Source organism: Etheostoma cragini, chromosome 19 (assembly GCF_013103735.1).
Source record: "Etheostoma cragini isolate CJK2018 chromosome 19, CSU_Ecrag_1.0, whole genome shotgun sequence".
NCBI classification, from domain to species: Eukaryota; Metazoa; Chordata; class Actinopteri; order Perciformes; family Percidae; genus Etheostoma; species Etheostoma cragini.
The window spans coordinates 7944723-7966296 of NC_048425.1; the positions used below are offsets into that span (position 1 = coordinate 7944723).

General features: G+C 41.3%; 3 protein-coding genes across 3 annotated transcripts in view; all 3 read right to left on the reverse strand.

Moving 5' to 3' along the window:
- LOC117935219 (protein c-ets-1-B-like) overlaps window positions 1-2617 on the reverse strand; it is a 4624-nt gene extending 2007 nt beyond the window's left edge. The window contains exons 1-5 of the mRNA XM_034857359.1: window positions 2461-2617; window positions 2150-2353; window positions 1301-1360; window positions 961-1155; window positions 66-284 (exon numbers count right to left, since the gene is read on the reverse strand). Coding sequence (XP_034713250.1) covers window positions 66-284; window positions 961-1155; window positions 1301-1360; window positions 2150-2353; window positions 2461-2617 — 835 coding nt within the window. The remainder of the gene's footprint in view (window positions 1-65; window positions 285-960; window positions 1156-1300; window positions 1361-2149; window positions 2354-2460) is intronic.
- The window catches only part of slx1b (SLX1 homolog B, structure-specific endonuclease subunit), a 19697-nt gene extending 15350 nt beyond the window's left edge, over window positions 1-4347 (reverse strand). Inside the window, exon 1 of the mRNA XM_034856857.1 lies at window positions 4336-4347. The gene's annotated coding sequence lies outside the window, so the exon portion shown is untranslated. The remainder of the gene's footprint in view (window positions 1-4335) is intronic.
- A 5907-nt stretch (window positions 4348-10254) lies between these two features.
- pygmb (phosphorylase, glycogen, muscle b) overlaps window positions 10255-21574 on the reverse strand; it is a 14981-nt gene continuing 3661 nt past the window's right edge. The window contains exons 3-20 of the mRNA XM_034856725.1: window positions 20939-21017; window positions 20738-20841; window positions 19745-19876; window positions 19079-19190; window positions 18901-18983; window positions 18426-18569; window positions 17911-18003; window positions 17311-17457; window positions 16924-17087; window positions 16593-16707; window positions 16279-16380; window positions 16038-16185; window positions 15905-15963; window positions 14454-14595; window positions 13588-13795; window positions 13308-13442; window positions 12625-12691; window positions 10255-11391 (exon numbers count right to left, since the gene is read on the reverse strand). Of these exons, the coding sequence (XP_034712616.1) occupies window positions 11242-11391; window positions 12625-12691; window positions 13308-13442; window positions 13588-13795; window positions 14454-14595; window positions 15905-15963; window positions 16038-16185; window positions 16279-16380; window positions 16593-16707; window positions 16924-17087; window positions 17311-17457; window positions 17911-18003; window positions 18426-18569; window positions 18901-18983; window positions 19079-19190; window positions 19745-19876; window positions 20738-20841; window positions 20939-21017 (2184 nt within the window). The 3' untranslated portion in view covers window positions 10255-11241. The remainder of the gene's footprint in view (window positions 11392-12624; window positions 12692-13307; window positions 13443-13587; window positions 13796-14453; window positions 14596-15904; window positions 15964-16037; window positions 16186-16278; window positions 16381-16592; window positions 16708-16923; window positions 17088-17310; window positions 17458-17910; window positions 18004-18425; window positions 18570-18900; window positions 18984-19078; window positions 19191-19744; window positions 19877-20737; window positions 20842-20938; window positions 21018-21574) is intronic.

Genomic DNA, 21574 nt, shown 5'->3' on the forward strand with positions numbered 1-21574 from the left:
ATATTTACAACAGACATGAATCCAAACGATATATAAAAACTGTATCCCATATAGCCCCAACTCACCGGTATAACCGGCAAGAATCACTGCGGGTATCACGGCCGTGCCCACATCTGTTTTGTTGTCTATATATTCTTTGAAACTCCTGTGTGGATGTGGGAAAGTAAAGATATCTTCAGACACTGTCTCTTCCAGTGCTGGCTTTACATCCTGGAGAGGAGCAGTCCAAAACAGAGAGCCCACAAAGTCAGAGTCGTCACTGTGAGCAATCTCCACTTCTGAATCTGTCTCTGTGAGTACACCATAAGAGAAACAGAGAAAAGGCAGGTTAATAAGGATGAAAGGCACTTAGGTGACGATGAATATATGTCCATATTGGACTACAAACCACAGTGGTTTACAGTCTTCTCAAACTATTTTTCGAAGACTCACATCATAAACCAAACTTGAGGATTCATACAATGTTAAGAAGTGAAAATAATCAGCGTAGATTTTCTGCTGGACATTCTTAGCCTGGATGCCAGCCAAACTTAGCCCCACCCACAACATTTGAGGTTGTGAAGTTTGGTCTGGACTTGACTCGTTGTGGAGCTCGAACAAGAGCTGTTCGGACAAAGCAAATTTCAGGGTAGGCTTTATACAATGATGGACAGATGATCAAGAGCAACTTAATCAACCACATCACCTAAGGGCGCATGGGTTGAACTCAAGCACACCCGCCCAAGTTGCGCATGCTCATATGATGGTTCTCCCAAGGTCCTGTAGCTAATGGTTTTAACGGTTCACAATGTGTTCTATTAACACATCCATGTGATCTAATGATACATCTGAGGGATGTGCGTATGCTTCTCATCTTGAAACATGACTGAGAACAAACTCTAACTCAGGACCAAAGTAGAATGCAATCACAAGCAACACTACATGTTATATAACCTGTAAGTGTGTGAAGTGGGTTTTTACCTCCAGCCCCTTGTGTTTCATGCAGCAGGGCAACAGTGGTCCTGCTCCTGCTGGGATCTTCTGTTTTGATCAGATAGTAGTCTACATGTTCAGGGACAGGGTGCAGAGTGTGGAGCTCTGTCCTCTCACTGGGATGGTACTGAACATGACAACTGTGTTTGTCTGAATGCTCCTGAACATAGTCTGGGTAGTTTTCTGAGGAATCATAGACAAGAGAATCATAAAACCCATTTAAAATAATATAACAAGTAACAATATGGTAATTTTGTAATTATAGAGGGGTGGGGGTTATGGTAGTAACAATGGTTAAAGGTTGAAGAAGACATTGTTACATTATTACCTTTGTTGATTTGAAGCTGGCAGTAAGACGGTAATGAAGAACTGCAGTCATATTCATTCTCTGGACAATGAAATTCAAACGTTGTGTTATTGTTGCATTATCATTAACAAGGACTAAGATGAATATAATAAAAAACACATGTTTACCTGTATGCATGCTTTACTTTGTACATATACTGTATATACAACATTAAGTTAACCCTTTAGATGAATGTTAAGCCATTATCACGGAACCCCTAAAGAACATGTTTTTCTTTTTTCATGTTTCTGAATTTCCTTGGGTTGTTCTATCTCCAATATTCTCTATATTTCTGAGCAGATCTTCTAACCCTAACCTTTAGCTATTTACCATTAGCAGTACTTTGTTAGCATAAAATTCCCCATTTGCCTTTAGGTGCTAAATATAATAGCATAGCCTATGCCAACGGTTAAAAAAAAAGGTTGTAAAAATGAAATGTCATAAACCTCAGCCGAGATATATTGGACTACCTTAACATTTTATGTGTGTGGAAATTCACAGTAATAGAAATGTGTAAATATTTCAAATGTTTTAAGGCTTAACATTTTAAAATAAGACCCAAAATTAGAACTGGATTGCACTGTGTGTAGGCGACACATTTAAAATGTATTAAAACTTAAACGTGGTAACACTTTACAATAAGGAACACACAAAAAAGACTAGTTACTGTTTTTCAAAGACTAACGAACGATTACTCTTTCTCAGAAGGGTGGTAAAAATGGTTGCTACTCTTTTGAAAAAGTGTATCTACCTTTTTGAAAAAGATGAACTCCCCCTTTGAAAAAGGGTAACTAATCATTCATTTTTAGGGGGTTGAAAAAAAATCTTTACCTCTCCTCATGGTCTCCAGATGCTCCCACAGGATCTCTCCTGCGATGCAGTCAGACATCAGGCCCAGGAAAGCCTCTCTTTCCAGGCCACAAAGCTCACTGCCCTGCAGGCCTCTCAGGTCTGAGCCCAGGCAATGGAGACCAAACTCAGCCTGGCACCAGTCCAGCCAGTAGTTCACCTCCCATTCAGACCACAAGGTAGGATCTTGACAAAATAAATACGGGTAAATCTACATTTCTGAACGTAATGTAATGGGAGCTTTCACTCGTGTATTGAGGAAAGAAATGTCCTGTGTGTGACTCAAGCTGTACCCTGTGGGAAGAGATGGTTGATTCTTTCTTGGGCAAATCCAGTGAAACTGGCCTTCAATGCCTGGTTGAGGACCTCCTTACTGGTCGGGGTGAGAGGAGGGACCTCTAGGGTGTCCAGCTCTGAACACAATATGAAGACCCTCATGTAACGCTTCATCTCACCGTAAGCTCATTAGACACAAGTAAATTGCATCATAATATTTTGTCAACAAGTGGCAAGGGCGCAGTGGACACTGGTTGTGTGGGGGACCCGTTCCTTCTATGTCGGTGCCCTCTGTCCCCCACACTTACAAAATGTCTGAGTTGATTTGAACTCACCATATGTAGGCAAATGTGCACATTACTCAGGTTGCATCAGTTGACTAATGTACAGTATATATGAAATAATAAAATAATGTATATTTAAAATTTATACAAAAGAACAGTGAGGAAAACCTAATAAAATATGCAATAAGACCAGTGTACATGATGAAATAGTGGCATTAGAATGTGTCAGAACCCACCAAATGTGGGCTACTACAGCCCGAATTTACCCCCCTAAACGATATGTGGCAATTAAACTGAATGGAAAGCTTTATAGAAATTTCTGTTTTTCCATCAATGATGAATGAAGATAGGCTACTTGGAATCCATGATTTGGAGGGACTAATGGGAGAGGAATAAAAATTCTCTATACATTACAAACTCCATTCATGTATTGTAATGTTCACAATTGCACACTGATCAACTTTGCACGTATTGATTATGAGGGGGTGATGTACAGTTTAAAAGTCATGCACCATAATGCATTAAAGCCTAATGTTGGAGTGCTTTAAAGCTCCCACTGCATATTAAACTCATCCAATACATTAAGGTCAACGAGTTTAAAGATATTAAAGTAGAAATTCTTTTTTTTATATATAAAGACTTCTTCACTCTCCAGGACAACTGAGCCAATTACACATTGGGTTAAAATCTTCCATTTCTACAGTCAAGAATGATCCAACACGACTAGTTTCAATTTATGAAGAGCTTTTAACTGCTTGTGGATGACCTGTACATGTTTAAACAGGCAATGGAATGTGTTAATTCGCACAAAATTACATAAATATGATTTAAGCTAAGTATAAGTCATTCATCACCTGTTGAAACACCAAATGCTTCAGAGGAGAAGCTATGGTTGACTAATCCATTATTAAACATTTAAAAATGTCTGCTCACAACTACATTATAGTATATCACAAAGCATTCACCACAAATATTCAAAAGTAGGTTGCTGCCATATTGTCCAAATTACGTAAAAAAATTCAGCAGAGAATGATCTGATTGAAACAAGAAATGCGTCACAATCACTTTGAGCTCCTGATGTTGACGGAAGAGGGGGATGAAAATCCTTATCTTACCGTCAGCACTGCAGTCCATCCCAGTGTGTGAGGAGTTGGGGATCAGTTGGAGGAAACTGACACCACAAAAGGGGGAATGGGGCTTTAATATCATAGATAGGAGGGGAGGAGGGGACCGGTTGTGATGGACAACTGTCAATCATGTGGATGTGGGAGGGGCAGGAGGAACAGGTCTGAGGCCAAGTGTGGAATTACTTAAGGATTTTACACACAGTGGGCACAGAAGCAAAAGAAAATTAAAGGACAATCGACATTGGGAGCACTGATTTAAGAAAACATCTGGTTTTCATCTGGAGCTTTCACCGACATCTCATGACCTTCATCAACAGGTTAGTATGTTGTCATTCTAACTGATCTATTTCACTACAGCTGAGCAAACAGCATCCTCCAATAAAGGCCCCCAAATTAGACCTAAAGCTCCTGAGGAAAGTTAGTAAGTGACCCTTGAGTTAACAATTCTTTGTGAAAGCAGTGAGGTGGTAGATGACCAAACATACAGTGAAAGGTGTTGGTCCATCACGGCCTCTAGAACAGCATCACTGCTTCTTCTCATTGATTTGACATCTGATGACTGAAGGCCATATCAAAAAGATTTACACTATTATTTTACTGATCAAAGCATTTAGTGACCTACACATTGATTGGATAAATGGAAATTAGGCTGCATTGTTTAAATCACATGTGGATTTTCAATTTACATTTGAAAATAGGCCCCTATAGAGCAGGATGTGTTTAATTAAAAGTTAGGCTGCATTGTTTAAATTGCATTAGCATATATAGCATTATACACATATGTGTATAATGCCATATAAATGCAATTTAAACAATAACGAGACTAAAAGAAACTCCATTTGCAGTCCGAACATGTTCATTAGATGTAAAATTAAATAAGTAGGGCTAGGCCAGTTATCGCTTTATCGCGTTCTTAACGCCAACAATTTTTTTATCGGGCGTTAAGTTTTTATTATTTCTTTATTATTGTAAAGGTTCGTTGCTCACAGGCTTTGTAAATACTGCCAAGTCGAATTTTTTTTATCACCCGAGTACTTCCAGTCTGAAATATCACCTTTACAGTTGATGCCAGCAAAGCATTCAACGACACAAACACAGTGGCGCGAGGCTTCGGCAGACTACGTTAGATGCATCGTGGGGGTAAGTAGCGATAAACAAAGGCAAGAGAAGCTAACAAATGCCATAGCGACGTGGATAGCTGCAGACTGCAGGCCCAGTAGGGTGGTGGAGGACATCGGTCTGAGGATCACAACAATGACGGCAGGTATGAGATTCCCTCGAGACGCACCACCACAAGCAGAATACACGAGGTGTATAAAAACGAGAGGACTGCAAAAGCGACCAGGCTACAACATCCACCCTAGGGACTACTGGACTCACTGGGTAACCAGAATTATCTCCGAGTTACAGTGCATTATACTGATGAAAAGTGGGCGCTGTATTCAAGTGCTCCGAGTGGAATTAAAACAGAGGAGAGACATTATGCTGAAACATGCGCGGGACACTTTAAAGTTGTACAGCAGCGGAATGTGTCAAATAAAGTCACCGCCGTTAGCCCAGATAGTACAAATAGATACGGAATCTGATCGGTGCTGAGCCTTCTGATCATGTCCCCTGCTTTGCACACGGTCTCCAGCGTTCGGTCACAGTGTCCCTCAGTGTCTCTGCTTAACAGCGCGTTGGACAGTGTCCTTGCGAAGCGTAGAGAAGTTGTGGGGCTCTAAACACAGTCCAAGTGCTGCAGAGTTAGAGCAACAACAGGAGAACGTGTACATAAGGAGTCGCTTATGCAACACTTTCCAGATGGAATTCATCTGTGGACATGATAAATACATTGTGTAAGTTGAGATGTACACTAAATATTTTATTTAACTGCTACTTTATAAACCAATTGCTGGTAAGTTTTTGCAGAACAAATGTTACGGCGCTTTTGTTCATATGGCAGAACATTTTCTTTTTTTAAATTGCACTATATACACTACTTTTGATTTCAATATTTCATTTTGTGATTAATCGGGGAAATTATGCGATTACAAATTTTAATCGCTGCCCAGCTCTAAAATTAAGTATTACATTTGCATTTAAATTGTATATTGTCCACTTTAGACTATGTTAAGGTTTTAAAAATTGAATGTAAAATGGAAATTTCACATTCAATTGTTATAAAATTGCGAAAGAGAAAATCTATTTTTATTTAAAGTTCTACTAAAAAAAAACACATTTGTGCAAAGTTAGAATGTTATTGTGGAATTATATATTTTTTAATAATTTAGTTTTTCTTGAATTTTCAGTAGATTATAACAAATGTTACAACCCAAAGTAGTCCAGGGGGGAATGACGCAAACAGCTTAAAATAATAAACTCGGGACAGAAAGCAAACGTTTAAAACAGGGCAAATTTATTGTGCCCGCACAACAAGAAGCAACTAAAAATCTTCCAAAAGGAAGACAACAGGCACAGGGAGTAAGGTTTGGTTCAGAGCAGGTCACAGCAGCTCTCTCTACGCTGGCTTCCACAGAAGCCTCTCTCTTCTGCACACAGCCATCTCTTCTGCACACAGCCATGCTGCCCTCTTAAGCTGTGGGGCACAGGCTGATCAGCCTCAGCTGCTGGCCTGTCATCAGCAGCACACACCTGCAGAGAATCACACCTGCAGAAAATCACACACCTGCAGAGAATCCCAAAGCACAACACGGCACGTGACACCCACTCCCATGAGAAGGAACCCTTCGTCTTTGCACCCCCATGGAGCATCACTACAAATTACAAGATCCCCATCAGTTCCCCACACTGATCCTTCTGTCCAAGCAGAAACTCACTCAAGACCCCCTAAAACTAGTCTCACCCATGGGACAGTGCGTCAGCGACAATGTTGTCAGCTCCCTTCTTGTGTTTGATGTATGTTGTAACCCTGGGCCAGGACTGCCCAGCGCATCAAGCGCCGATTGCTGTTGTACATCTAGGCCAGAAAGACAAGTGGGTTATGTCAGTGTAGACAGTGACTGTAAATTAACTGCATCCTACATACACATCAAAGTGCTGTAGAGAAAAGAAAGGAGCATCGCTAAGGTCTCCTTCTCGATAGTAGAGTAGATCAGCTGATGACGTTTTAACTTGGTGGAAAAGAAACAGGATGACACACAAAGGCACACCTTCATCCCAGTCTCATAACAGTACTTCTTCAGCATAGATTTCAAGGTCTGGTGCAATCAATGCTTTAACACCAACAGCAGGAATAGGCCGTCGCGGTGCGGGGGGCACAGGCTGATTAGGCTTACCTATACCATCTGGCAAGTACTGCAGGGTTTACAGTAGCGCACTACATCTAACTTCAGTCCTGGCCAAAACAACTGCCTAAGAACACGATCATAGGTTTTGCTGATGCCCAAGTAACCTGACCATAGGTGCTCGTGAGCCAGTGCTGCCAACAGTGAACAGGGATTACTACCTGAAGAACCAGCCCCCAATCCTCCTCTGAATCGGTCGCCACCCATCCTGTGCACGAGACCCACCTCCGCAGCAATACACCATTCAGACAGGATCAGTGACTGCTAACAGGCCGAGTCTCGCAGGATTTTCACTCGATGTTGATCCTCAGATTTCCCTGAAAGAGACACAAAACCGTTGAAGATTAAAGGTTTAAAACAGTCATCCGGCACCTTAGGAGCCGGAGATTCCGAGGATTGGACTCTGGGAGAAGTTTTAATCAATCTTACACCCTTCGGCTGTTTCTGAAACGACCTTAGGCACGAGCTCAGATGCTTGCAAAATACCACTCTTTACGTTATCATTTAGGCCAGCCCGTCCTCCACAGACAAAGAGGAGCAGGCCTCTTGAGCTTTACTCATCAACTTGCACTGCAATAAGATAGCCCACACATCCTTAGGCCACTGTAGAGCAACAGCAATACGCTCAAATGCACCAAAGTAAGCTTCTACCTCGGTAGCATTACCCGCACCTTCAACTTGGCATCGAGCTTAAAACCCAGAGATGACTCTACCGACATCGGTTCAAACCGCGGTAAAGTGACCCCTCATGTCGAACAACAGGCGGGAAAGTAACAGGCTTATCTGTGATATGAGGTGCACTCACAGCTAGATCAGGGCTGCACACAGGTGCAGATACAGAGAAAAACTTTAGACTAACAAGACCATCTAACGCAAGAACCTTCAGCTCAGCCTTACGGAGGGAAACAGACAGAAATTCAATATACTGCAAGCTCATGCACATCCTGCTTTGTACACTTGTCAAATGTACCTAAAGATACGCACCCAACTGAAAAGCTGCCATTGTACGCTAGTCACAAGCACAAACAGGGTAAGTTTAATGTTTGATATTAATAACCCCACACAATACTAAACCAATACTAAACCCTAAATATCTTCAGAAGCCGTGCCGGGCTCGAGGCAACAAAAAGGAAAAACAAGTGTCAGAAGGAAAGGCTGATAAGGCCCAGCTGGACGCTACCCTATCTAGACTGAGGAAGCAGTTTCACAATCACACACCAACAAAGCCACAGAGACAGCACACAGGGATATATAAAAAATATCAAACAATAACTTACCGCAACATACAATGAAAACCGTACAAATAATTAACTCGGGACAGAAAGCAGACTTGGGCAAATTTATTATGCCCGCACAACAACAGGTCACTAAAAAACAATCTTCAAAAGGAAGATGACAACAGGCACAGTAAAGTTTGGTTCAGAGCAGGTCACACAGCAGCTCTCTTAACGCTAGTTTCCACAGCAGCCTCTCTCTCTTCTGCACACAGCCATGGTGCCCTCTCTTAAGCTGTGGGGCACAGGCTGATCAGCCTCAGCTGCTGGCCTGTCAGCAGCAGCACACACCTGCAGAGAATCACACACACCTCCAGAGAATCACACACACCTGCAGAGAATCACAAAGCACAACACAGTCGCCTCAATTTTTATGTAATACATGAAAAAGCAAAAACAACATAAAAATAAATTAACAAACAAACAAAACAAAACAGGTCCTGTGAAAAAGGTGATGATAGCCACAAAAATAGGAATAAAAGGTATACATTTCAAGTCGCTGCTTTACTCACTGATGAATCAATGTCAACCACTGTCCTTATACTTTAAGTAAAATGTCCACTTCTGCCATCTTTTGGCATACAAACCTGATCTCAAACCTAGCACAAAAGTCAACCTGTCCATTGCCCTTATTTCTTGTATGACCTCAAACTACTGTTGCTGTTTAGGACAATCAGGCTCATGCCGGTTTCTGAATAGGGCTTTCCTCGCTGCTCTTAGGAGTATCTTGACCAGGTACCTGTTCCTCTGTACTTGCAACTTCTCCATTTTTAATTCTTTGTTGTAATGATCTCTAAATTGTATAAACCTAAATAAATCCCGATTGTGAAGAGAAGGTTTTTCTTTTAACGTTTGGAAAGTCTATAATTTCTTGTTGTCTATTATCGTACACACTGCCTTAATACCTTTTGGAATTACATTTTCATTTTCAAATTGACGTTGACCTTTGTATTTAGTCCCTTATAGGCTCTTGTAATTTGGTGAGCACTCATATGTCTTAGGACTTATTTTGCAAGGCCAAGAAAAAAAAGTTGTATAAAAAACAATTAAAAAACACTAAAAAGGGCCAAAAAAGAAGTAAAAGAGAAGAACACAGACAATTACCAATGTAGTGTAACTTATTTTACTTTAATGTTTTGCCAGATTTATCAGCTTTCTCAAGTTATTGTCTTTTTCCCCAAGTGGCTAAAGCAGACACATAAAAGCTTTTGTTCCCATCTTTGTTCTGGCATTTGAGATTAGTGATGTTCAAGCATCATGATCCATTAGTTGTGTTTGTTGATTCAACTAGATGTGGCTCTAGGTTTAAAGAAAAAAGGAATGGCAATGTGCCTTAACCTTTTGATGACCACAACAACATCTATTGGGCTCAGAAAATAAAGAAAAAACTTCCCAATACTTTATTTGGACATCACTAGCAGAGCCTGTCTACGGCGAGCATGTTCACTCATCTCACTCCCTATTAAGCCCAATAGTTTCAACCCGGAAGTTTCCAAAGATAGGACGTTCTCACCTTATTATACATTCTCTGTCACTAGTAATGATTGCAAAATGGACACTGTATGTTTCCATTATGAAGAAACCATGCAGGACCTATAGTGCCCTCTGCTGGCAGTCAGTAGGAAGTGTCTGATGCATATTTACTTTAACCTCCTAAAAGTTTGTTTGTTCACTGCTCTCAGGTTTCTCTTCCTGAGTCTTATCTGTCAGCCAACGATGACATTTTTACAGGTTCAAAAGTGGACTGACACGTCTGAGTTGCTGAGCTTTATTGACTAAAAAAGAAAAGCGCTGACTGAGAAGGAAACGCAATGTTCTTTTAGCAGCCTCTGCAGTCAGCACCACAGCAGTCAGACAGTTATATGCAAGCGCTGAAGCAGGACAGCATGTTGTTACAGTACATCATGATTTCACATGTTATATATATATAAACACACACACACAACTATAACACACAATACACACATCTTCCAAGGTTAAATCAGTCACTTAGGTTTTAGGCAGAGAAGGCTTTGTTTTTTCTAACACCGGTCACTTTTAGGAAGACATTACAGCAGAATGAGACGGACACAAACATGCAGGAAAACTGATAACACACAAAAATGGATATATTCAACATTGAGCGTGCAGCCGGGGAGGGTCTTTTAATATGAAACATTAATAAAAATGTGAATGTGTAGGGAATATGGAGAAAAAGGTTCCAGTCACCGAACTGCTATGAGGCTGTGGTTCACAGTAACCGCCGACTGGCCCTTCCCTCTTCCATGGAAGACATGGGCTGGTTTGAAACTATAACAATGCTGAGGTTTATTGGCATTTTTGCAGTGTTTTGGTAGCCATATTGGCTCAGAAGTACAAGGGAAGCATAGTTTGAATTTGGATTTTGAATCACTGAAATAATGATATAGTCCCTCATTTTGTTTTAGCACTCAAAAGGTTTTTTACTCAGCTCCTGGTTGATGTTATGACCGTAAACTTCGGATAATAGGAGAACTACTGGGCAGTTGCACAAAATAAGGAGGTATATCTTTAATGTTTTAACTCCAACTGAAAAAATCCCATGATTCCAAGTTTAAATCTAGGCTGTTTCCTAACTGCTGAAAGGCTGACGTGGAGATACAAGGTTTTTACTCAACAGTGAGACTATGTGTTGCTGATGCACAGAAGAGGAAAATACAGAATACAGTTTTGGAATAAGCCCACTTCAGGGATTAGTAATGTGTGAAAAGAAATAATGCCAAAGTTCACGGTGAAAAGCTACAGGGTTATTCTGCAGTGGTCGGACCACACAGTGAGCTACGGTAAGGTGAAGGAGACAGATGTGGTTTAGCGAGGATCGTCAGGAGCAGGGATCTTCTCCAGACTGGGCTCCATGCCCCAGATCTCCCTGGCATACTGGGAAATGGTGCGGTCACTGGAGAATTTACCACAGCCAGCGATGTTATGGATCACCATCTTGGTCCACTCTTTAGGGTCCTGGGAGAGAGGGGGGGGGGGGGTTCACATTGTAAAAAAACATGGAACTTAATTAATACCTGAGCCATAGTAGTGTGGCATTAATGTAAAACTGTGCAATGAAGTATGGTATAGTATACCAAAACACAGAAATAACAGACCATGTAATTCCTTGATTGGCCAATCAGATCAACAATCAGATTCAGAGATCAGAAATCCGAAGATCAGAATCAGTATTTAACAAGGCCATCCAAATAAAATCTCAACATCATGTGTGTGCATATTTGGACAGAGTGACAGTGAAAGTGAAGAAATGGATAGAGACAGCAAAACGGAATGAATCAGAGAAGCAAAAGAAAAGAAAGGACCTAAAGAGAGAGCAAAGGGAGTCAGTGGAGCAAAAGAGAGAACACAAAAGTAAGAAAATGAGTGCTGCTCTGGGAGAAGACAAAATAACAGATCGAAGAGGAAACAGAAGTAATGCCTCCTCGGTAGCTTGGAAATACTTTGGCTTTAAGCCAACAGATGTTTCACAGGCTAACGCACTATGCAAAACATATTGCAAGACGCAATACAACAAACATATTTCCACAAGCCATATTACGATAAGTGCAGAGCCAAATAAGCCTCGCTAACGAGTGCTTTTGCAAAGTACGACAAGAACTCAATGAGACGTACCAAAATCACCAATGTTGTAACATATTATTTGGCCAAATATATGTTGCCCATCCACGCAGTGAATGAAAAAGGATTTAAGAAACTTCTAAATCAACTAGATAAACAGTCCCATATCCCGTCACCTATTTCTCCAAGGTAGCTATCCCAAAACGTTATATAAGGCGGTACAGGCAGAGTTTGGCGTTGGATAGACTGTGGTCCAGCCGCACTACCGAGCCATATATAAGTCTCACTGTACATTATATTGTTATGAATCTATGAATATTGTTACGATGCGTTTTACTTTAACTTTTGTGATTTTACTTAGGTTTAAAAATATCAAAACGAATATCGATATTAGAATATTCTTAATCAATATCGTAATATCACATTTTGTCAGTTATCGTGCAACGCCTAATATCTAATATGGAAGTAAAGCAGAATTCAACAGAATTTCCCACAGTAGTGTGTAAAGCAGTTATGCCCACAGAAACTCATTGTGCAATGTTAGATTGGTTGACACATAAATTGAGATTTTAGCTCTTTTTGATTCCCTCATATTATGTCCTATCATATCATATTCCCAGAAATACTGACCTTATAGAGCGCGCTGACCTTCTCTTGACACTGGATGTAGTCTTCATAGTCTGCAAACACCTTGAACCTGCAGCGCAGACGGACAGATCAGATGGACAACTATATTAATCAATACTAATTCATCTATTATCTTTACCGTTACTATAACGGTCACTGTTCAGTTCATCACACCAACTGCTATAACTATTATGAAACATATTTCTCTATAGTCTGAGTCTATGTTTCCCGACCGGCAGCAGCAGATGGCCACCAACAGCAAGGGTCTGTTTGAGGTTTCTGTCTGTTGCCGCTGTTAAACCAAATGCTTGCTCTTGGAGGGAATTGTTGAATCTTTGTGAATTATAGAGTGTGGCCTAGACCTACTTTATCTGTAAAGTGTCCCGAGAGAACTTCTGGTGTGAATTGATACCATAAATAAAATTACATCTATTTGAGACATTAATATGAGCCAAGCAAACAAGACCGTTTCTAATCAGTTTCATAATTATGCATTTACTGAGTGTGCCCATTTTGATTTAAGATGAGAATAATGAGGACTTGCTTTAAAGTGTCATTTGGAGTAGGTTCATTCACATTAATTTGACAGTGGTACTGATGACACTGCATGACTGTGGACGTAAAGGCAGGCTGTGTGTCAGCACAGACAAAGGGCTGATTTCTAAGTGTCAGCAGTGTGCTCTAACCTGTCGTGGTTCATCAGCATGTTGACGAGGTCTTTGAAGAGGTCGGGTTGGCTGGGGCTGAAGAAGCCTCCGGATATCTGGTCCATCGCCTGCTTCAGCTCGGGGATACGCCGGTAGTACGACGCAGCATCATAGCTGAGGGCGAAAGACATTCAACAAACATTAGAACAGGCATTGGGTGACAACACGGCTGAGTTTGACCCAAACACCTGTATGTAAACCTGGCCAAGTCCAGCTTTAATCATTTCCTAATGATAGTGTTCCGTTATTTAAGGCTTACCCCTTCTTGTCCATAGCTTCCACATCGGGCACCCTCATGCCAAAGATGAAGAGGTTCTCCTCCCCAGCTTCCTCTGCCATTTCCACGTTGGCTCCATCCATGGTGCCGATGGTGAGGGCCCCGTTCAGCATGAACTTCATGTTGCCGGTGCCAGAGGCCTCAGTCCCAGCAGTGGAGATCTGCTCCGACAGGTCAGATGCAGGGATGACTGCAGACAGGAGATTCAGAAGTTTTTCTCTCTATCCAAGTTCTAATGCAAGTACGAGTACATGGAGTATAGGGCTTGCAAAGTAAAAACCTTTGAAGGTCCCATAAAATGAAAAGTTAGATTTTTTTAAATTATAAAGAAGGTTAAGGTGCTGTATAAACATTGACTGTACCAAAACACTCCATTCCGAGAGAAATGAACAAAGCCTGTTTTTCAAAACTGTCCCTTTAAACGAGGCTTCAGGGCTTCCGTATGGATGTGATGTCACAACTGTACTATTTATATTTAGAAAGTGTCGCTACAGTGCTGTTACAGTCATTGCCCGACTGCAATAATGCTGCAGAGACACCAAGAAAGCAGACGTGGAGGACCCGGAGATGCTGACCAATCAGAATAGACCGGGCGTTTTCGGGAGGGGAGCTTAAAGAGACAGGTGCTAAAACGGAGCATATTAGACAGAGTGAATACGGATATATTTAGACAGACAACATTTTTTTTTTATATTAAAGCATGTAAACTTGTACTAGTAGAAATCAAAAATACAAGTATGAACCTTAAAAAAGCATGATATGTGATCTTTAATGTTAAAAAAAAATACATTTTCAAATGCTAAATTAAACATAGTTGAAAAAGGTTATATTTTCAAGGCATCTGTTACCCTTTTCAGCCAGAGTGACCCGATAGTTCTCCAGGTAGATAACTTTGAGGCGATCGCCCACCACAGGATCATTATTGACGATGTCTCCAATCGATGTGATCAGCTTGATGATCATCTTGGCAGTGTGATAACCCGGAGCCGCCTGAAAACACACAGGACGTCATCCCGAGAAACACTAAAGAAAAACCAGGCTGTAGTTAGAGCTGGGCAATATGGAGAAAATCAAATATCACGATATTCTTGACCAAATTACTCAATGTCGATATTGCGACGATGTTGTATGGTTGACTATTGGTGCTTTGACAAAATGTTATTTACACAAGGAGATTTTTGATAAATTTTCTCCAGAATTAATTTCATGACTTAGTGGGCAAAGGTAAATAATAGAACAGCAAGAACAGTCTGGTAAGTTCAGAAAATGTCATCACTTTACTTGAATGCAGCCTGTAAAACCAGGTAAAGACAACACTTACTATATTACAATATCCAAAATCTAAGACGATATCTAGTGTCATAACGCTATATCGATACAACATCGATATATTGCCCAGCTGGAGTAACAACCCAGGTGTAAACCATGTTTTCAGGATGTGGGGGAGACATAAAGAGTTATCTGTGTGGAATAACTTTTCTGTTTTGCAAAAAAAATGTATGATAGCTATTGGTAGCTAGTGTCCAAACACATTTGACAGGATGGAGTTTAAATTTGAATATAAAAACCTATCTATAATAATTTCTCCACATAGGTCGGCCAGAAAGCTCAGTTGGTAGAGCGGCCGTCCATTTATGGAGGTTTACACCTCGACGCAGCGGGTCTGACGCCGACCTGCGGCACTTTGCTGCATGCCATTCCACGTCTCTCTCCCCTTTTATATCTTCAGTCCCAAAAATAAATAAATAAATAAATAAATAAGCAGTCCAAATGAGACTAAATTTATGACTGGAATCACAAAACAAACTCATTTTAGAAGGTCATTTGATGAATGGGAATGTTGTACAATTATTATTATTGATGCAAAATTGGTACAATAACTAGCAATATGGAAAGAGGCAATTAAAGAAAAATGCACTACAACTACCTGTTTAAACTATGGGTTACATACATTTGTGAAAGTTATAGGTTTTGTGGGAAATTGTTCTGGGTTGAAAGGAGAATATTCAGGGGAGCAATGAGAGAGAACACATATTTTAGGAATTGCTCTTTATGTATACATATCTCTCAGTAAAAAAGTATTGTAAAACAATGTTGAACGGTATGGTTTTTTTCTCTTTGGATGGACGTATGCTTGCAGTTTCCTCCTGCTTCCAGTTAACTATACTGCTAATCATATACAGAAGTAATCCTTGCTCTGTAATGGACACACAGAAATGTTCTCTAGGAGACACATTCTACAGCGTCAGTGTTCTGTCTCACCATAGGAAAACACAACCAATAATTCAATGCCACTCACCTTTCCTCCAATCATGATGGTCCTGGGGGTCCAGGATTTGTTGGGTTCCTTCTTGATTCCTGATTAAAAACAAAACAACTCTGAATCCATATTTATTTTCTAAGAAGCTGCCGGTAAAAGAAAAAGCACCCACGGTTGTACAGCGTGATGATGTGCAGGCAATTGAGCAGCTGTCTTTTGTACTCGTGGATCCTCTTCACGTGGACATCAAACATGGAGTTGGGGTTGATCTTCATCTTGTATTTCTCTTCAAGGTAGGCAGCAAACTTCATCTTGTTCTCCTAGAAATTCACACAGAGGAATGTGATTAGAAACAAAAAGAAAGAAAGAAAGAAAGAAAGAATCACCTTTCTTTTGGCATCTTAAGCTCTCACTTGTTTGACTTTGGCAACATCCTGAATGAAGGAGTCATCATCCACAAAGTCCAGAAGCTTCTTCAGCTGGTCCAGGTCACGGATGTAGTCCTCACCAATCCTCTAAACAAGAAAGCGAGAACCATGTCACGTAGCATGTGTCATGAGCTGAGAAGTGGATCTGCAGTACAAATCATTTCATTCTGAGCTTTGGATGTGCTCCAGTTGTCAGTCAGCTAATACTGTCTATGTAGAAAATGAAAGTGGTTTTGTACTGATGCCTGAAATAGCTCCTATTACTTCTCTGTATTCCGTCTGTATGAACAAGAACAAACCTCTGCAATGACCTCAGCCAGGCCAGGGTTGCACATGACCAGCCAGCGCCTGGGCGTGATGCCGTTGGTCTTGTTCTGAAACTTCTCAGGGTCCGTTTCGTAGAAATCCTTGAACCTGATGAGGAGAGGAGAAACCATTAGAAACTAGTTAGAATGATGTTTCAATACCTGATGTTTTGATATTTACCCGCCTTTTTTTGTTCTTGAGTCATAATGTCAACTACAGATATGACCAGAGGCTTGTGCACGCACACACACACGCACACACACACACACACACGCACGCACGCACGCACACGCACGCAGAGATGAGGGGAACTGCTGTCATTACACAGTGTCTTTGATGATTTCAGAGTGGATGCGGGCCACTCCGTTGACAGCATGAGATCCCACAATGCACAGGTGAGCCATGTTGATTTTCTTGACGTCCCCTTCCTCAATCAGAGACATTCGGCGCAGACGGTCAAGATCTCCAGGGTAAAGCTTGGCGATGCGCTAGAGGGATGAAGGATAGAAACATCTCAGTAATGGTCTGTGTGCGCATACAGCCAATTAGGATTTAAATTGTAGGGCTTTAAAGTGTTTTGTCTATCATGTGACAAGCCTGCAAACCAATTACCTTTTGTGTGCGTTTAGAGCGCTTAATTAAGTTTGCACAGATAATGGTATCATCTAAATACCAAAAGAGCTCATTGATGTACGTTCAGCTCGCTTGTACCTCCAGGTGCCTCCTGTTGATCTCGTAAATGATCTCCAGGTGCCGCGGCAGCAGGTTATGGAAAAGGTCGACGGGCCAGCGCTCCAGGGCTTCAGGCAGGACGGTGTGGTTGGTGTAGGCACAGGTACGAACCACGATGTCCCAGGCCTGGACACAGAGAGGACAGGACCAGCAGCATGGGACATCATCACACAGACTCTTGTTGTTGAGGCCACAGTTTCAACAACTGAAAATGTGGCCATGAAATTAGAATATGTGTTTTGCCTTTTGAAAAATACAGTAAAAGCTGTATATGTGTTGTTTTAAAGATAATTCTCATTTGCAAGTTTATTCGCTTACATCCTGTCACAGTGTAGGACTTTGTTGTTGTTGTCTGCTGTGACATTCTGCTGCCGTGTCATTGTTACTGCAGTGTTGGAGGATGCGGAGAGACAGAATTGCTACACAAGTGACCACAGGACACACCACTTAAACTGCAGTAGTTACAGTTTTTGCAGGGTAGGTTTGAGTTCACAGGAGTGTGCGGTCTCTTAAGACTCTCTGTTTGAAGCATTATGACGTCTGTGTGTTAATGCGCTAAAAAAGGTTTATGCCATATACCTTCGCCCAGGTGAGTTTCTCGACGTCCACCAGGATCCTCATCAGCTCAGGGATGGCCATAGCAGGATGGGTGTCATTCAGCTGGATGGCCACCTGCAGACCACAGACAGAGATGGTGCACACTTTAAAGAGTGAACCTGCAGATAGTTCAGCAGAGCACAAACCTCTGCCTTCAAGTTGCGATACTGCAGTCTGATTATAAGAAAATTATACGACGGTTTGTCAGTGAACATGGAAACCAACTTAATAAATTCCCAGATAAACAGTTTGGGTAAAGAACTGCGCTCATCCTGTTTGATATGATAAAATAGTGGCCGATCCCTGCCACCCCAGACCCAAACCGTTTTGCAAAACTCTCCTCTGGCAAGAGGCTGCAGTCCATCAGGACCAAAACCTCACGCCACAGAAACAGTTTCTTCTTAACCGCAGTCTCCTAAAGGCCCAAGACCCCCACTGAAACGGTCTCTTAAGTCTGTTCTAAAATCTGATTTCTGATGCCATGATGGATTCCTCACCTTGTCTGGCAGCGTAGAAAGGTCTAGTCGCACAAACTCTGTGGAGCCAAACTTGGAAGCTTTGAATCGACGGACGATGTCTTGAAGAGTTGCTGCTACAACAAAGTATTCCTGCTTCAGACGCAGCTCCTTCCCTTCAAAAAACTGAAGAAAAAAAAGACTATTACAGCTACCACCTCATCTTTTATAATACCTGTCTTACTGACATTGCTGCCCATATGCAACTTTTATTCTACAAACATAACGCCGAAGAAATAAATTAACTGGTTGGTTAAAACTGAATTTTTTATGGCCACTTTGGGGCAATGGTACTCTACAACAAACCCAAAGACACATCATCCAATCCAAATTTCCATGTTTTCCATTCACATTGCCAGATGTCAGCATTTAAAGTGTTAAGTACAACATTATCCTAACTGACAGTTATAAAAAAAAATAATTCAGTATGGATGGACTAAAGTGGAATGCGCCTTACATTGTCGTTGGGGTAGAGAACCCTGGAGATGTTCTCAGCCAGATTTCTGTCCAGCACGGCTTGAATGTAGCCACCAACATTAACTGTGGGACATCATTGAGATGGGTATTTTGTAGCTGTTGATTTATGTACAGTGTGTCAATGATGATTATTTACCATTACAGATAACAATACTCACAGTCTTTGAGGTTAAAGTCACATGGGGCCTTAGCAGACCACAGTCTCATGGTGTTGACGATGTTGTTCCTGTAGCCGGGGACTGGGGTGTCGTAGGGAAGAGCCAGAACCACCTAAATAAAACAATATATACTGATTATTGTTCCTTTATTCTCTGAAGTGTCATCGGTGAGATAAGAACATTACATTATTAGTTTGTCCAATGGAGAGTGCTGTAAAATGTCCTGCTCACTATATATCTTGGTCACGCCTGTCTCTTTAAGCCCTACTCCCAAAAAGCCCAGTCTGCTCTGATTGGTCGGTGTTTCCCAGTCTTCTGGAACTGCCCGCTCAGAGTATCTGCACAGTCATTGCAGCTGGGGAATGACTGTAACAACACTGTTGCTGTGTGCATTTCTCTTTGGATTGAGCGTTTTGATACTTTCACAGTACAGTACCTGCTTTTTTATCAAAAAAGACATGAAATCTCACTTTTGATAATATGGGACCTTTAATACTTGTATTAAATATGGCTAAACTATCTGTCCATACTACCTCCTTATTTTCAATTCCAACAGTATTGTTTATTGATCAGTTCTAAAGTAAATATGAATTCATTACATAAGAGCTGAATAGCATTGACTGAACCCTTTATGTAAACAAAAAAAAAAAGTCTTTTCTTACTAACCTGTGTGTCGACCCACTTCACTCCTTCAGCTGTGTGTTCTACTCGTCCGTAGAAGTGGACTGGGCGCATGTACTCAGGGCGAGCCTTCTCCCAGGGGTTACCGTAACGCAGCCAGTCATCAGCTTCTTCCACCTGTTGAAACATGACGCTGTGTCATGTCTTAAGGTACATTATTACAAAACTATTTCTTAGGATCCTTCATTCCAACAAAAGCCTTTGGCGAACAGGATCAAAGACTTGACAAGACCCAGAACTACCATGCATTTTGGTAACTTGTTCTCACTTTAGTAACTTCGTTTTGTTCTTTAATAGGCTGATAATCAGACTGAACTGTAAGCCGATTGTATTATGCCCTAACCAATCAGTAGTGACTAACAACCTGTATCCTTCCTGTTAACATTTATTTCAGCCAAAATGGAAGCTATGGATGTTGTTATCATCATTCAAATGATGAAATCAAAGAAATAGCTAGGAGCTGTTATTTCTGTATGTTAAGTTACAACAACCTTTACAGATTTGTCCATCTCATCCATAAAATAAAGTCTTATTGCTGTTTTTTATAACACACGTGGCTGACAGCATGCAGGATTCTAGTCCTTTAGCACTCAAAATTTTAGCCTTCACATTAGTATGAAGGTCTGGAAATGGAAACCATCATTACCAATGTCTGTTTAAATAAATCCAGCCGTTTCTTGCAATCCTTGGGTAAAGAGTGTAGCTACGTGACTCTATTGTGGGGTCATTTTTAGTTTAAACTAAATTAACTGTCACTGCAAACATCAAGCCAACTTAGATTTCAGGGATGTAACAAGGACTCTTTATGTTGAGAAATATAAAACTTGCATGACGATGAAAAGTTCTGCTCGAAACCAAAACCTGTAAAGTCAAGGTCATGTCTGCAAGATCACTCAGGTTGGGTGGAGATTAAGCATGCGGTAAGGAGTGAGGACACATTACACTTTAAATGAGCTTGTTTTCATTAAATCAACCTACCTGCCAGCCGTCGACAATTTTCTGATTGAAGATGCCGAACTCATAGCGGATGCCGTATCCATAAGCTGCCAGACCCAGAGAGGCCATGGAGTCCAGGAAACAAGCTGAGGGAACAACAGTGAGGGGGCTCTGCTTGAGACTGTACACTGCACTAAACATCACCGTCTGTGAGCCGCCAATCAGGAGGAAGCAGGAACTCACCAGCCAGACGACCCAGCCCACCATTGCCTAGACCGGCATCTTCCTCGATGTCCTGCAGCTCCTCCATGTCCAGGCCCAGCTGAAGGACACATCAACATATTGTTATAATTTAACAATGTTAGCTCAGGGGCCAAGCTGTAAATGTATCAGTCCTCCACATCAGCTGAAGGGGAGTAAAAGCCAATCCTTGTCTTTTCTTTTTGTCTTTTGTTGTTATAATGAATCCTACTTTGTGTGCTGGCAAGACCTACACAGCAGCCTGATTGGTTGGGGTTAGGCATCAACCTTGAGTATTAATGTCCAGCTGGCCAATTAATGGGACCTAATTAAATCAGGTTCTGTTACCACACGCAAGTATGGACGCCCTGCCAACTGTAGGGTGCAAAAGCTATTGAAGGGCAGGTCTTGCTGCAGCAGGTTCCATAATAATGCTTCCCTTTTGCATCCAGAAGCCATTGCTGCTACTCCTAGCCATTAAGGAACAAGACCAGTTTATTTATTTATTTCATTGATGACATCAAGGTTATTTATTTCCGCTTAGGCTTCGACAAATTCCTAACAGAGAGCCTGAGCGCAATACTAATTCACCAGAGTACCCTTCACTAGCAGGACTTTGGCTCAGTCCCAATCCAGCCC